Source organism: Sardina pilchardus, chromosome 21 (assembly GCF_963854185.1).
Source record: "Sardina pilchardus chromosome 21, fSarPil1.1, whole genome shotgun sequence".
Classification (NCBI taxonomy): Eukaryota; Metazoa; Chordata; class Actinopteri; order Clupeiformes; family Clupeidae; genus Sardina; species Sardina pilchardus.
In genome coordinates this window covers 29,312,025-29,327,049 of record NC_085014.1, presented here as the reverse complement: position 1 = coordinate 29,327,049, position 15,025 = coordinate 29,312,025, and the positions used below count along the sequence as shown (strand labels likewise).

The 15,025-nt window shown below is 41.0% G+C and overlaps 1 protein-coding gene across 2 annotated transcripts in view; it reads left to right on the top strand.

Moving 5' to 3' along the window:
• Positions 1 to 15,025, top strand: part of LOC134069314 (probable E3 SUMO-protein ligase RNF212) — a 38,342-nt gene that overhangs the window by 3,379 nt on the left and 19,938 nt on the right. For both annotated transcript variants that reach the window (XM_062525267.1, XM_062525268.1), the window contains exons 4-10: positions 3,888 to 3,962; positions 5,325 to 5,381; positions 6,797 to 6,855; positions 6,946 to 7,002; positions 8,082 to 8,124; positions 8,227 to 8,290; positions 8,530 to 8,581. In XM_062525267.1, coding sequence (XP_062381251.1) covers positions 3,888 to 3,962; positions 5,325 to 5,381; positions 6,797 to 6,855; positions 6,946 to 7,002; positions 8,082 to 8,124; positions 8,227 to 8,290; positions 8,530 to 8,581 — 407 coding nt within the window. The remainder of the gene's footprint in view (positions 1 to 3,887; positions 3,963 to 5,324; positions 5,382 to 6,796; positions 6,856 to 6,945; positions 7,003 to 8,081; positions 8,125 to 8,226; positions 8,291 to 8,529; positions 8,582 to 15,025) is intronic.

The following is a 15,025-nucleotide window of genomic DNA, read 5'->3' as shown; positions in this document are numbered from 1 at the left end:
TAATTTTCACACTAGCGTAGGCAGGCCTACACGAATGACGAGTGAGATAACGGGATATTTAGGCTAAATTCCTAGATGTACTAAAATCCATAGACTAGGTAGGGTAGCAAGCAACATTAATTTTTTGAACATTTATTTTATCTCATGACAGAAAATTAAGACAGATTTGCATCCACATACCCTTGCGCTATGCACACATTTTTTTCCACTAGAACTAAAACCGTCAGATTGAAAGCTAATTGCGCATTACGTTCTTCTTAAAGTGACAGGCACTCAGTTAGACCTTTGGGTTTCCCAAAATCGTTAAGAAGCTCTTAAGTCCTAAGAACTTCTTAGGAGCGTTCTTAGAACATTCTTACAACGCTCCTACGAAGTTCTTAGCACTTAAGTGCTTCTTAACGTGTTTGGGAAACGCGGCCAATGTAAGTAATAGTAAAAGTAATAGTTTACAAATCAATATGAAGTATTGCTACATATTTGGCTATTACTAATCATGCAGATCACACAATACTAAACATTATTAACAAAATATAGAGTTCTGGAAAAAAATAAGAGAACACTGCAGATTTCCTGATATTTCCTCATATTCAAAATTAAAAGACTGTAAATTATGTCAGTTCATTTGAATGTCACTCAGCAACTGTAGGATGACGTCAGAAAAATGTGCAGTTGTCTCAAAATGTTTTCCAGAGCAGTATACAGTTTATTAATTCCAATATATGAAATAGAAACATGTGACATTAGTAATCAGCTGTAGCTTTAGATGGGGCATTTAGTAGTTGGCTCAAATCTATCACTAACAAACGGTATCAATATGGGCACCAATCAAGAAGATCGATACTGCACAGGATTCCGTCTGTGTCGTCTCCAGTTTCACACACATAGATTCGGGTCAACCTCAGCCTTGAAAGTGGAGGTACTGTGGGTGAGGCTGAATATAGTTCCAAGTAAATATCTGCCCAGGTAATAGCCTCGTTCGATTTTGCATTATGATTTGTACTTGTTCTGAACACACGTCTCCCAAGATATATTTAGAAAAAAAATTAGATGTCTCGGTCACTTTTTTGGAGGACGTGCTAACTGACACCCTTCATTTACAGCAACTGTGCCAAGCTAAAGCTAAAAACGCTGCTCCCAAAGCAGGACAATGCCCGGACGGATTTTAACCGGGTTTTTTTCACTGTTCTAACTCGGGGGGTGACCGAGACTGGCTTAATTTCATTTTTGGGTGGCGTATTCCTTTAAGGCCAGCTTTTTAATGGATCCAGGATATTATGCATCCTGATAAAGTTCCCTTGGCTGTTGGAATTAAAATAGCCCCACATCATCACATACCCTTCACCATAGCTAGATTGGCATGGTACTTTTTACAGTAGGCCTATTAGCCTGTTTGATGCGCATTGAGCTCAATGCAAATCAAACAGGCTAATAGGCCTACTGGAAAAAGCACCATGCCAATCTCTAGCTATGGGGAAGGGTATGTGACATATGGACTTGTGAGTACACTACACAGTCCTACATCAGTGTGACCTCACATTGGATTAATGATCATTTTAAGCGTGCACATGCTATTCTTTGATGTGAAGCATTCGATGGAAGGCACACCGCATTTAATATTGCACTGCAAGAAATGATCACAGCGTGGGACATAATTGTTAACAAGTGTCACCTGGTCTTGAGGGACAGTGCTGCAGACATGCGGAAAGCCATGTCAGAGGCAAGGGTTCCAAGTGCTGGCTGTTTTGCACACACGCTCCAGTTGTGCATCCACGACAATCTTTTGTCACAACAAAGTGTCTCTGACATGATCACACTGGCCAGGAAATCCATTGGTCACTTTAGGCACTCTTCAAGTGCTGAATCAAGGCTTTCTGCTCTACAGCTGGAGTTAGGGCTGCCAAATCACCATTTACTTCAGGATGTGACAACTTGATGGAATTCGACATATCTGATGTTCGATTGTTTAATAAAACAAAAAAATGCCATAAACATCTATGTGTCCAAGACAGATGATATGCAACATATTCATGCACAGAAGTGGACTCTGATGGAGGATGTTCTCAAGATGCTCAGACCCTTCGAGTAGTTGACTAGAGAAATAAGTGCAGAAAATGCATGTATATCCACTGTCCTGCCAGCTGTGATGATGTTGAAGCGCTATATCCACAATGAAACAGACGGTCATGGAATCAAGCAGATGAAAACCCACTTGCTGAAATCTCTGCAGGATGGGTTTGAGGGAAGCGAGCAGAATAGCCACTTAGTTGTGGCAACAAGTCTGGATCCCAGATACAAGACAACATTTTGGGTGAGTGACAAACTCACCCAAAATAGTGTCAATCAAAGTTGCTTGTGCAGGAGGCTGTATCCCATTTATGTGAATCAGATCAAAACGCTTCTGCTAGGCCTAGTGCTAGAGCAACTGAACAGCCTGAGAAGGAACAAGGCCCCACACTTCACACTAAACAACACCGTTCAGGAATCTGGAGCGGCTGGGACCACCTCTACCGCAGCAATACTGAGCCAGTCACATCAGGTACTGACATGGAGATAAGCGAACCTCTGATTCCTCTGCTGGCAAAAACGCACATGCTATTCTTTGATGTGAAGCATTCGATGGAAGGCACACCGCATGACTTGTTGGCATGTAGATAGCGCCTGATGGTTGTTTTGGAGACTTTGTGACCCCAAGATGCAACCATTTGATGCAATTCTGTAACAGTGAGTTTTGGAGATTTTTTTATTTCTCTTACCATCCTCCTCACTGTGCGTGGTGGCAAAATAAACTTGCGTCCTCTTCCAGACTTGTTTACCACTGTTCCAGTTGTTTTAAACTTCTTGACGATTCCTCTGACCATAGATATGGGCAGGTGTGCGAGTGGCTATTTTCTTATAGCCATTGCCTTACTTTTGAAGGTCGACACACATCTGCCTTACTTGAACAGTGTGTTCCTTTGTCTTTCCCATCTTGAAGAGAAATGGCCTCTGTGTCACGTCATATTGATAGCCCAGGGAAACAGGATGTTAAGAATTACTAATTAAATGTTCCTACATAATCTGATTGACTTTGTAAACTACTGTAGAAATGACAGAAATACTTTAATTACATGTATTTCCTAGGAATTGTTAGGGGTGCCAATAATAGTAGAACAGGTGATTTTATGAAGAACAATTATTTCTTAATGTGGGATTTTTTTCCTTCTAAATAAATGCACTTGTATTAAAGGTTGGATTTTACGTTTTTTTTCATTGTGGTCCTATATTATTTGGAAAAAAATGAATTTATTAGAAGCTAAAGAACACATCTTAACCAGGGGTGCCAATAATTGTGGAGGGCGCTGTATTAGGTTAACAAGGGTTCTATAATCAATTGATATTTTCAACAGTGTGCGGAAAGCTTCAAGTTTTCCTTCAACCACTCCCAGTTCCCTCATTGTTCCTGAGTGAGTGATGTCCTTATTACATCAGGTCAGAACAAGATTGCTGTCCATTTCAGTTATCTGAAAGAGTTGTGTAAATCATTTAGGAGGGAGAATACACATAAAGCTTGACGACCTGACAACATCCCAGGTCGTGTTAAAAGCTCAAGAAGACTAAATCCAGAGTTTCTTTGTGGACATGGGAGAACCCTTACAGAATGACAACCTCAGTGCAGCTCAGTGGCTGGTTTCTTAAACATGGCGTTGCGAATTGTGGCCAAATAGATCGATCTTTGTTTCATTCGACAAGAGGATTTCACTTCAACAATGTTTTCATTCTACAACATATCACTTTAAACGGCTGATTCCCTGTATTCTGTTCTGCTTCATTCTGTACTCAATGTAATAGTCACTGCCCTGTTCTGGGTGAATATTAAATATTGTGATCATTATTTCTTTTTTTAACAGAGCAGCCCTGAGGTGAAGGCACTCTTTTCTGACCATAGCCCAACAGTCACAACATACTTGGCTGAGATTAGTAAGGTAATAATTGTACATGTATAAACGTGCATATAATATATGTATTATGCATGCAGATGTATACACTATATTGCCAAAAGTATTTATCAAGATTATTTTAACTTTGCCTTGTCTTGTCTTGCCTTTCCTTGCCTTGCCCTGCATTTGGGGACATTGTCCTGTCGGGCATAAACAAGATATTCAGGGGCAGATGTACTAACACTTTTGCGCGCACTTCAGGCGTATTTGTTTCGCAACGTGCGTATAAAAAGATGGCCAGGTATGTACTAACAAGCCGCAATGAGGGGAAGGCGCAAATTGCGCTCTTACGTCTCATGCATATGGATTTATGGGAGTGTCAGATGATAGTAGGAGGTTTGTGTAAAAAGATGGGAGGTGAAGCGTTAAATGCGCCTAATTATGTATTCCCCTGTATGTAGGCCTACTAAAACTGCCCGTGAAAGCGCACGTCTATTTTGCGCCTAAATATTTCCGCCTTGTAAAAGCAGGTGTTAAGTGCGGTTTGCTGTTAAATGCATCGATAAGAGAATCATTCAAAGACAACAAAATCGCTAATTAGACCACCAGTTTTGCGTCTTTGTACTACATCAAAAGCAAACTTAACTTTCGGTGGCCTTTTTTCGAACGTCAACTTTCACTTTCACGCCATCCGCTTAAACTTCCCTACTTGTTAGATTTGATAAATCTTCCATAGCCTACGTGCACAAGTAAGCCTAGTTTGAGTAGAATTACTGCTCTTCATTATCTTCCTGCTTGTTCACATTGTATTATTTCATGATTGCTAAACATTGGATTCCTTCTAATGTTGTCATCAGTTAACTTCATTCAACTGGGCTTCTGATTGAAGTGTCGTTCAGTTGATCGCTAATTGCGTTAGGGGGCGGAGAACGGCGCAGATTACCCAACGAATTTCAGGATTGGTAAATAGGACGTAAACTGTAGTATCATAGCGTGTTCTTTCTGCGTGTTGGCCGTGGCGCAAAAAACGTTATGATCGCTAATCTACGTACATCTGGCCCTCAGTGTTTGTGTGAAAATGCCCTGCAGCTGACGCTCCACCCGAAAATATATGAGCTGGCTAAATCCTCCTGAGAATTTGAGTATTCCTAAAATTTCAACAGATAAAAAAAATAAAAAATCAAATTTGCGCCAATTTAGCCCCAATTAATTGTGCAATTTCATGCAATTAATTGTTATTACATGTTTAATTACTTATACTATACTTATACTATACATATACTATTATACTATACATATAAACTTCTTAAAGTTTATGCTGCTGTATATTCGAGGGTAAATATTATTGCATGCGATTGCAACTGAAATCAAACTGTTTCTTTGCTAAATGTATACACTATTTTTTAGGTCTTACTTTTTCAGGCAAGACATCAAAAGAGATTACTGACACACTATCAACAAAGGGTAAGAAAAAGTAATGTTTATTGACAAATATGTGCTCAGTTTTTCATTCAATAGGATTTTTTAGCTTTGTGTAACAAGATCCACATTGACTTGTGAATAAGGTCTGGATGTGCTCCATGGGGAATTGTTTCCTGTTGACACTGTACATTAGCCTGGGGGTTCCCATGCTACCTTGTGCGCGATTTCATTCATGCTGCTATGGCAGTCTGGAACCTACCGCCCTAATTTTTGCCTGAGATAGGGGACCAATCACAGAACATGGGGGGAATACAAGACCATGATGACATCAACACTATACCCTTCACCATACTAAGAGATTGACATGGTTTTATTTCAGTTCGCCTATTAGCTGGTTTGAATTGCATTGAGCTCAATGAGAATTAAATGGTATGGTGAAGAATATACAGTAGTGTTGATGTGGGGTATAGTGTTGATGTCGGGTTATTTTAAATCCAAAGGCCAAGGGGACTTTATCAGGGTGCATAGTGTCCTGGATCCATGAAATAACTGGCCTTTAAAAATAAAAATGAAAATCCTCTATGGGAATTTATCATGGGCGTTCCAATACTTATGACCCCTGTATTTTAAGGAAAACATTGATTTATTTATTTACAATACATTATTCATTCACAAAGAAAATGTATGTCCTTAAAGGTCGAATATTTCCTTTTTTAAGGCATTAAGATTAATTTCCAAAAGATGATTTTATATTTACCTTTAAGCATGTGTTCCAATACTTTTGGAGGGCACTGTATATAGCTAAAATACCTTTACAAGGAGTTGTGCACCATTTTATTTTTCTCAGTTTGTGACATGGCTATTTAACCTGACTCTCGCCAGATCCTTGTTGTTCGCTGAGCTTCACACAAGGATCTGGGACTTCTCAATAGGAGATGTATTTCTGAAGGCGGGGTCTTGTAAAAAAATCCTTGCATGTGATTTGATAAACCACTTGTCTGTTATCTTGAATGACGTGCTAGGCTACTTAAAGCTCTTGCCAAACCCGGTCGGAAGAAGAGTGAAAACATCCACCATTAAATGCCTTCAAAACTATTCTCTGTTCATCTCTTAAAGAATGAATACTCGATACAGTAGATTCGACAAAACGGTTGAAATAGCAGAATCAATGTCAGCACAAGACTCGCATCTATGAAATCCCCTCAGGCGATCCTGATTGGTTCATTATGTTTTGCTCCCTTGAAGGAGTTTGCATTGCCCTCGAGCCCAGACCCTTGTGTGGAGCTCAACGAAACGCCTCTGGTGGAGCATGGCGGAACTACAAGGGTCTGGCGAGGGTCAAGCTAATGGTTATTGGCATGGCATGACTATTTGACATGGAAGTGATAAATTGACGTTTCGGCAATACTGCTATGTTGGCCCGAAAAACAAAGTTTGAATCCCATATCTCATTGCAGAATGAAAAATTAGAAGATGTCCTGCTTAAAATGAAGCAAGAAATACAAGAACTGAACACGTAAGGTTTTAAAATTTCTGAGATTATGTATTAACCTGCATAAGCTATTACTTAGATAATATTGAGTCATTTTGTTTCTTTTCGTTACAGAAAAATCTCTCAGCAGAATTCTTACATATTCAAGTTGGAGAACTCTGTTCACCAAAGGTAGTTAAAGGTCTTTTGCCGAAATGTTGTTTCTATGACTACCTGGTCTGGCTATCACCATGCTAAACTCAATCTTTTAAGATTTAACATTAGTCTGGGGAGTCTGTGCTTTATTTGTACTGCACAAAAGGCATGATCAATGGGCATAGTTCAAATGACTCCGTACGCTTGGGTAATCCTTCAACCAATCAGACCAACGATCTGGGTGCGTCTTTTGGATAAGCTAGTTTGTGATTCCGCCAAAGGTTGTGGACAGGAAGCAGACGAGATGGATGTGCAGGTTTCCAGCTTGAGCTGAGGTCAGGCAGGGTTCACCCAGCCTAATGACTACCAGCATTATTTGGACTTAGTGTGACAGATTTTCAATAGATAGTTTACATTAAATACTTCATTTCAATTGATTTGTATGTAATCTTCTGGCATAAGAATGACATTCTATTTCTAAAATCTTGTTCCAATTAAAAGTTATGTAACCTTGCCTTAATAAGTGAATATAATGTTCCTCCTAGGGTAGACAACTGAACGACTGGACATAGGCTGATTTACCAAAATACAGAAATAGATTTTATTTACAGACATTATTTGACAAGGGGGCATCGGTATTCACTTAGCGTTAGTGGGTTCATAACACACTACGACTTGGAAAGAACTGAACAAAGGAACTGGCTCCATTGATTGACTCATTTGGCAAACTTTTAATTGAAACATTTAAAAAAAATAGCCAAATTGATTAATTTGTTGTTTAAGACAAGGCTACATCTACATTGGATTGTCCTGTGAATTAAAAAGGTCTCTTATGTAATATGTATATGTTACATGGGAGTCTTCTCTTGTGAAACAGGCAAACATCATCATGGATACTGGATACAATCATGTTACTTATTTTTAGAATTAGCAATTTAAAGGTTGGTTTGAGTTTGGTTTTGATGTTTAACACACATTTTGGCGGTTCAGGTGGGATTTATTGGATCTCCATACGTTGGGTAGGGGAGGGTCATTATTAAAAAACTACCCATGTAAGTAGTGGATAGTGTTTGTTGAAATAAAAAAGACAAGATTATTCAAATGATTTATTCCAGGACTGGAAATGCAGAAGCAGATACCATCCCTCTGTTTTGTAAGGTTAGTTTTAAATGCCTAAATATTTATATTTGTACTTAAAAAACATTTTTATTCAATATTTGCTTTGTATGAATTCGTATATGTCTGTTCCATCTTTAAAAGACTGAAATTCCAGGGAGCATGCCAAGACTCTCGATGATTAGCCCACCTCAAGCTGGCAGAATTGGTCAGTATTGACTGGAAAAAAAGATTGTTTAAATTATTACTGCAAGTATTGTTTCTGCATCATTACAAGTTTATCTTTTTTATCTAAAACACCACATGTGTGTAATACAGAGTAAATGCGATACTGTGATAGATTATTGTTTACGTTGGAATTCTTACTGGAATTATCTTTGTATTATTATTATTGAATATGTTGTATATTGTATACATGAAAACATACTATTTGCATGTGAATTACAGGCACAGTATCTCACAGAGTGAGCAACCATGCTGCACGATCTGCATCTGTGAGGTAACTGCTATCCTTTTTGGTCTGTGTTAACGCTTATCAGTTAAATTTTCTATGTAAGATGAAAAATCAGAAAATTTGTACTAAATTGTCTAGAATCGTGGTTTTTTGCTCGTCAAATAAATACAGATAGGATGTTGGAGTTGTATCCTGATTTTGTATTCATGTAACGTTGGATAGAAAAATTGATCATTGAAAAATCATAAAGAATTTGTTTCTATTTGTGCTTGAGCCTGCCTGAGAAGACCAGGGTCTTAGCATCCGACTCAAGTTCAAGCTGATTGGCTTGCAAGGGTTATGGATCATGCAGAATACAGGGAGTCTGCTCAGGTTATTCCATAGCTATAGCATGTTTGACAGAGGTCTCAGCATATGAGGACAATGCTGTGATTATGTAAATAAGCAGAATGTATGTTTGAGAGCCATACATCTACAGCTTCAGAGATGTGAGAGTTTTAGATGCTTCGGTGGCATAGTAGGCTGTGAGCTGTGTTGAGCTTGGTAAATCGTGCTTTTCCCTGGCATATCTCCTCTAGTGATAGCCTAGAAATCTAGACGCCCCTAGCGGCAGCAAATGTAATTTGGCTGGCGGGGCAGTCTAGGCACGATCCATTGAACTTAGGAGCTGAGAAACTGTCTGAGTTCCCAGACCCTACATCTTGATGTGGGTCTGGCTGGTCAGGCTACTCTAGTGATGCTGTGGGCCTTCTGCTCTGACCATGCATAGCCTACAGTTGTCTTTTTCATGTTTCAATGATCCACCCTCTGTAAGCTTACAGTTGCTATAGCCTTGTACTTAAGTCCAACTTCTACAGTCATAACAACGCTAATGTACACAGTAGCTGTGCTTGTTTAGTATTTTCATTTTACACACCATGGTACTGTAAATCACCATGGCTATCACTACCAGTGGAAGATGCTACAACGACTCGGCCTGGTTAATCAGCTTTAATTTGACAGCCCCAGGCACAAATAGAAATGAATTATTTCAGATTTTCGGATCATGAGTCATGATGGTTAGTATCAATAAGCATATCAATGGTGTAAATATGTAATATAAAATGTTATTGTAAGGGACGCAGGAATAACTTTTAAGAAAAAGTATTTATTTGACAAATATGACCAAAATATGTACCATAAAGCAAATGGTTAAATAAATAATAAGCAATTAACAAAATAAGTTCTCAACTAAACTGAGGTCAACTAAACAGAACTTAACAAAAACAGAACTGAATTCAAACACTGACCTAACAAAGTGAGACATGAGGGGAACATATAGTATATTGGCCGATTGTACCAATAAGACACAAGAGGGTAAACCACAACATCATGCAATTGGACAATTTGACAGGAGGGCAAATACAAGGCCAGTTTAAACTAAATTACCAAAGTGAGAAACTAATATTAACTGTAACTAAATTAATATAAATAATAAACAAGGCATAAACTTAATGACTAAACGAAACATAAGATCTTCCTCTCCCCCTGACTCACATGACTGGTGGTTGCAGCCAAAGGACTCTTAACGGCACTTCCTCCGAGCCTCGGGTCCTTTTCTGGAACCAGGAGGTGTCTTGATGTTTCCCCTCACAGCAGTGGCGTGCGGTGAGGTCTGTGGCAGGGTAGGCAGTGGCCATTCACATGTGTAAATTCCATCCATACAATCGCAAATATTACTATATTTTCATGGTAATACTCCTCCTACTTAGTCATTTTACATATTCAGAGGCGTCACTAGGTGTGCATTTTTAAAAAAACATTTTTTTTTTTTACCCTACGGGGGTCCGGAGGAAATTTTGAAAATTGGGCTGTTTAAGATGCAGTTTCAACGTAGTTTGAGAAGGAAATAAGGAAGAAAATTCGTTGGGGTCCTCCTCATCATATTTTAATAACAAATAGTCTAAGCTAATTTCCCTCACTAGACCTACTGGTATTTATGGGGGATTAAGAGGGGGGAAATCGTTTTAACTGAGACAACTTGTTTTTCTGCCCGTGACATGCTGGATAGGCTAGTGAATACCTGGTGCGTTGTTGGCTTCTTTAGTAGACCTGCTGCAAACGTGAGACATCTTGTAGGCTACTGTTGATGAAATATAACCTCGTTTTCTAGCCTCTCGGTGTACTTGGTTGACCATGGTTATCCGTGTGGGTTTTTAATTAGCTAAACTACATAAATCCACAATTAATTTGTAATTGTAGGCTACCTCCTCCCTGCTGTTTCATATCTGGAGTTGTCCGAGCTGATGTCCCGAGTCCCGTTGAGGCCGGACTGCCATTGGCTTATCTGCGTTCTAAAGGCAGCGCTTGGCGGGAATAAGCATGCTTATTCTCCCCATAAACTTTCGCATGAATCATGTAATACGCATGCGCAACCTCCGAAATTCGCAGCATTGAAATGAATGGTGAGGATAGGCAGAGACCTTACAAGCCTACCCTGGCCTTTGGAATCAAAGCAAGCTTTGGGACTGCTTGCTTGGGCGTTCCCACGGTAACCAGGCATGTTTGCTTTGCTGCGTAGTTCAGTGTTGTGAATCGCTGTTTGCGTAAGCCTTCACGTTTGAGTTTTTGACCTTAAATAAGACGTAAATTTATTTTTTAGAATTGAAATTGCATTCTAATTGTATTGTTTGTGACTTCAGTGTGAGCTTTTAATAATATTTTTTAAAAATACGTGTCGTCCTTCTTTTTAAAATGAAATTTACTCAGGGTAGGCACTGCCTACCCTGCCTACCCTGACCGCACGTCACTGCCTCACAGTCACAGTCGCTTGTGAAAACAAAGAAAATGTAACTAACGGAAAAACAGAAACAAGACTGCGTGCACTCAGACCTGTAGCTGTAAAGTAACAAGTGCTAAACGAAGATAAACGTGTGTGATTTATGACGATATAAAGTAAATATTATAAATATGAATGAACAGAAGATAACGTGAGTTATCAGTGTAGTGGCATGTATGCATGAAAGAAAATAATGTTGCCGCTTGTTGTAGCACTCTCATGTGCGGTCGCGGAGCCAGCCGTCACATCCCCCCCCCCCCCCCCCCCCCCCCCTTCAAAGCTGGCGCAGTGTGGGAGGAAGTCCGCCGTCACATTGTCACATTGCTAGGTACCAGCGAGTCACCCTGCTGTTTGTGTCCTTGTCATCCTTCCCATCCACTCCAGAGCCTTGTGGTCAGTTTCCAGGATGAATTCCCGTCCCAGCATGTAATATCTGAACGAATCAAGGGCCCACTTCACAGCAAGACATTCTTTTTCAATTGTTGAATACCGCGACTCTCCTGGGAACAACTTCCTACTTATAAATGCCACTGGATGACGCTCTTCTGGTGGACCTTGAAGCAGGACAGCTCCAACCCCTCGTTCCGAGGCATCAGTCTGAAGGATAAACATGCGATCAAAGTCTGGACTGTATAAGATTGGATCCTTACCCAAAGCTTGTCTGAGGTCTTCAAAAGCCTCCTCTGCTGCCTCGGTCCATTGCACTTGGTTGGGGGACCTGGACCCCACCATATCGGTCAAGAGTGCAGCTCGAGAGGAGAAATTAGGTACAAAACGGTTATAGAAACCCACCATCCCAAGAAAGGACCTAAGTTGCTTCGAGTTTGAGGCAGAGGGCAGTTCTTGATTGCCTGAATCTTCTGGACTTGGGGCTTGATTTTCCCATTGCCGATCACAAAGCCCAGATACTCCGTCTCAGCTCTAGCAAAGGTACATTTCCCTGGGTTGATGGTCATCCTCGCTTCCCGTAGACGCTGCAGGACCTGCTGTAGATGCTCCAGATGTTCTGACTAAGACGTACTGTAAATTATCACATCATCAAGGTAAGCATTGGCAAAATCTGATATTCCATCTAGCATCTGATCCATTAATGTCGTGGAGGCCCTCTGTAATCCATATGGTAACACTTTGAAGTGAAACAGACCCCATGGTGTTCGGAAGGCGGTCAGTTCCCGAGATCTCTCGGTCAGGGTGATTTGCCAATACCCTTTGCATAAGGCAATGGTGGTAAGATACCTTGCTTTTCCCAGCCGTTCGATCGTCTCATCAATTCTAGGAGTTGGGTAGTCTTATGTTTCCCCAAGTGGCCAGCCCAGGGAATGTTATGACCCAGGGTTAGCACCAACTCACGAGCTTCTTGAGGTACCACTAACTGCTCTGAAGACCCCTGATGTCGATATAACACACCTTGCCTAATGACAAATGTCTCTTGCCCAGCACTCTCACTGTGGGTATAGTCTTGTTTCGCCTTCAGGAAGCAAGAGCTCAATCCAGCATCGTCCTGCTGCAATTGTGAGATGTTACCTGGCAGCTCCAGATCCAATGGGACCTCAGTAGTGTCCTCATTCCCAGATATAACATGGCTGCCCACAAACTTCTCCTGCCTCCTCTGCTGGTGCGACTTCCTCGGTTTCCCAGGCAAAACTTCAAGGTCTGCATCATAGAAGGGGAGTGCTCTAAGGGATGGTGACACTTCCTGAACTGCCTTTGCCTGCACTCTCATAACAATAATATTACACTTTTGACTAGGTTGCAATAAGTCAAACAGCACAGGGAAATCACGGCCCAGTATCACTGGAAAGGGGAGCTGGTCTGCCACTCCTACCTTTAGCAGGTAAGTCTGGTCATGCACCTTAATGTACACCTCAGCAGTGGTTAAGGACTTCTCATCACCATGGACACAGCAGATGGGTACACTATCGGTCATATCCACCAGAGTTGGAAGGACATGCTGGCGTTGGACAAGTGTCTGGTCACTACCCGTGTCTAGGAGAGCCTCTGCATTCCTGCCATTGATTTCCACCGATATGACCTGGATGGAATGTTCGGGCGTTACCAATTGCGGTTCTTCTTTGGGCACACAGCACACCTGGATCAGCTTCAAGGTGTTCTTCGGACACACTGGCTTGGTGTGCCCTTCTTGACCACACAGGTAGCAGATGGGACGTCGTTTGACCAGCCCGCTGGAGGAGTCCTTGTTGGATGGGTTACCCACACGCTCAGATGGCTTTTGGAACTGTGGGTGGCTTAGTCTCCGGGCCTCTCTGCTGGACCTCCAGGATGCATAGCTCCACGGCTGATCCTTCCTCCGAGCAGCCACGTACACAGTAGCCAGTGTTGCAGCCTCGGTGGTGGAACCGGGACCATGCTCCTTCAACCAGACCTGTAGTTCAGGAGACAGCATACGTAAGTGTTGTTCTAATATGAAAAGCTCACCCACCTCTTCCAAGGTTTTCCCCTTTGGCTGAATCCACTTAGAGAACAGTTCTTTGAGCCAGACAGCTCCTTAGCGCTCTCACCCGGCTCCACCTCCCCCGACCGGAACTTCAGCTGATAAGATTCGGGAGTAACATCATACTTTGCTAAAATAGCTGCTTTAACGTGTTCATAATTGCTAGACTCATGAATGTCCATATACACGTAGGCACTTCGGGCTTTGCCCGTCAACAAGGGGATAAGATGGAATGACCAGTATGCACAAGGCCATCGGCAGGCTGTAACAATTCATGCATGGTGAGAAGAAAAAAATTGTCAAAAAATGAAAAAAAGGGACCAGGCAGTAGGGACGCAGGAATAACTTTTAAGAAAAAGTATTTATTTTACAAAAACAAACAAAATATGTGCCATAAAGTAAATGGTTAAATAAATAATAAATGAAAATAAGTTCTCAACTAAACTGAGGTCAACTAAACAGAACTTAACAAAATTAGAACCACAACATCATACAATTGGACAATTTGACAGGAGGGCAAATACAAAGACAAGGCCAGTTTAAACTAAATTACCAAAGTGAGAAACCAATATTAACTGTAACCAAATTAATATAAATAATAAACAAGGCATAAACTTAATGACTAAACGAAACATAAGATCTTCCTCTCCCCCTGATGTCAAACGACTGGTGGTTGCACTCTTAACGGCACTTCCTCTGAGCCTCGGGTCCTTTACCGGAACCAGGAAATGCCTTGATGTTTCCCCTCACAGGGTGCCTTCCATGTAACGATTTATCGGTCCTTCCTTCCTCCCTCGATCCTCGTTCACCGGAAATCGCTCACAGTCGAGGGCACGAGGACATCTCATTCATGTAATTGCAACCAGAGGAGGCAAGACCGAGGACAGAGGAAGGAAGTGGCAATCCCGATACGAGAGGAAACATAAGACCATCCCACGGGGAAGTTTTTTTTCGGAGATGGCCGTTCTGTGGCTACGCATGGATGACGTATCCTGTATAACGTTTAAAAATATAGAAATATAGAAATGTTGTCTGTTATTTATGGCGTGTGAAGTTGATGCTAAAAGCTATAGTGGGATTATGTTAGGGGCTCATGAATAAACATAAATGTAGCCTAACGAACAATAAGTTCATTATTTGAACGTGCTTATCAACATTTGCCATTGAAACATTTTGTGTATCTGCACAAAAAAGCATCATGTCGGACCTAGTGATTTTA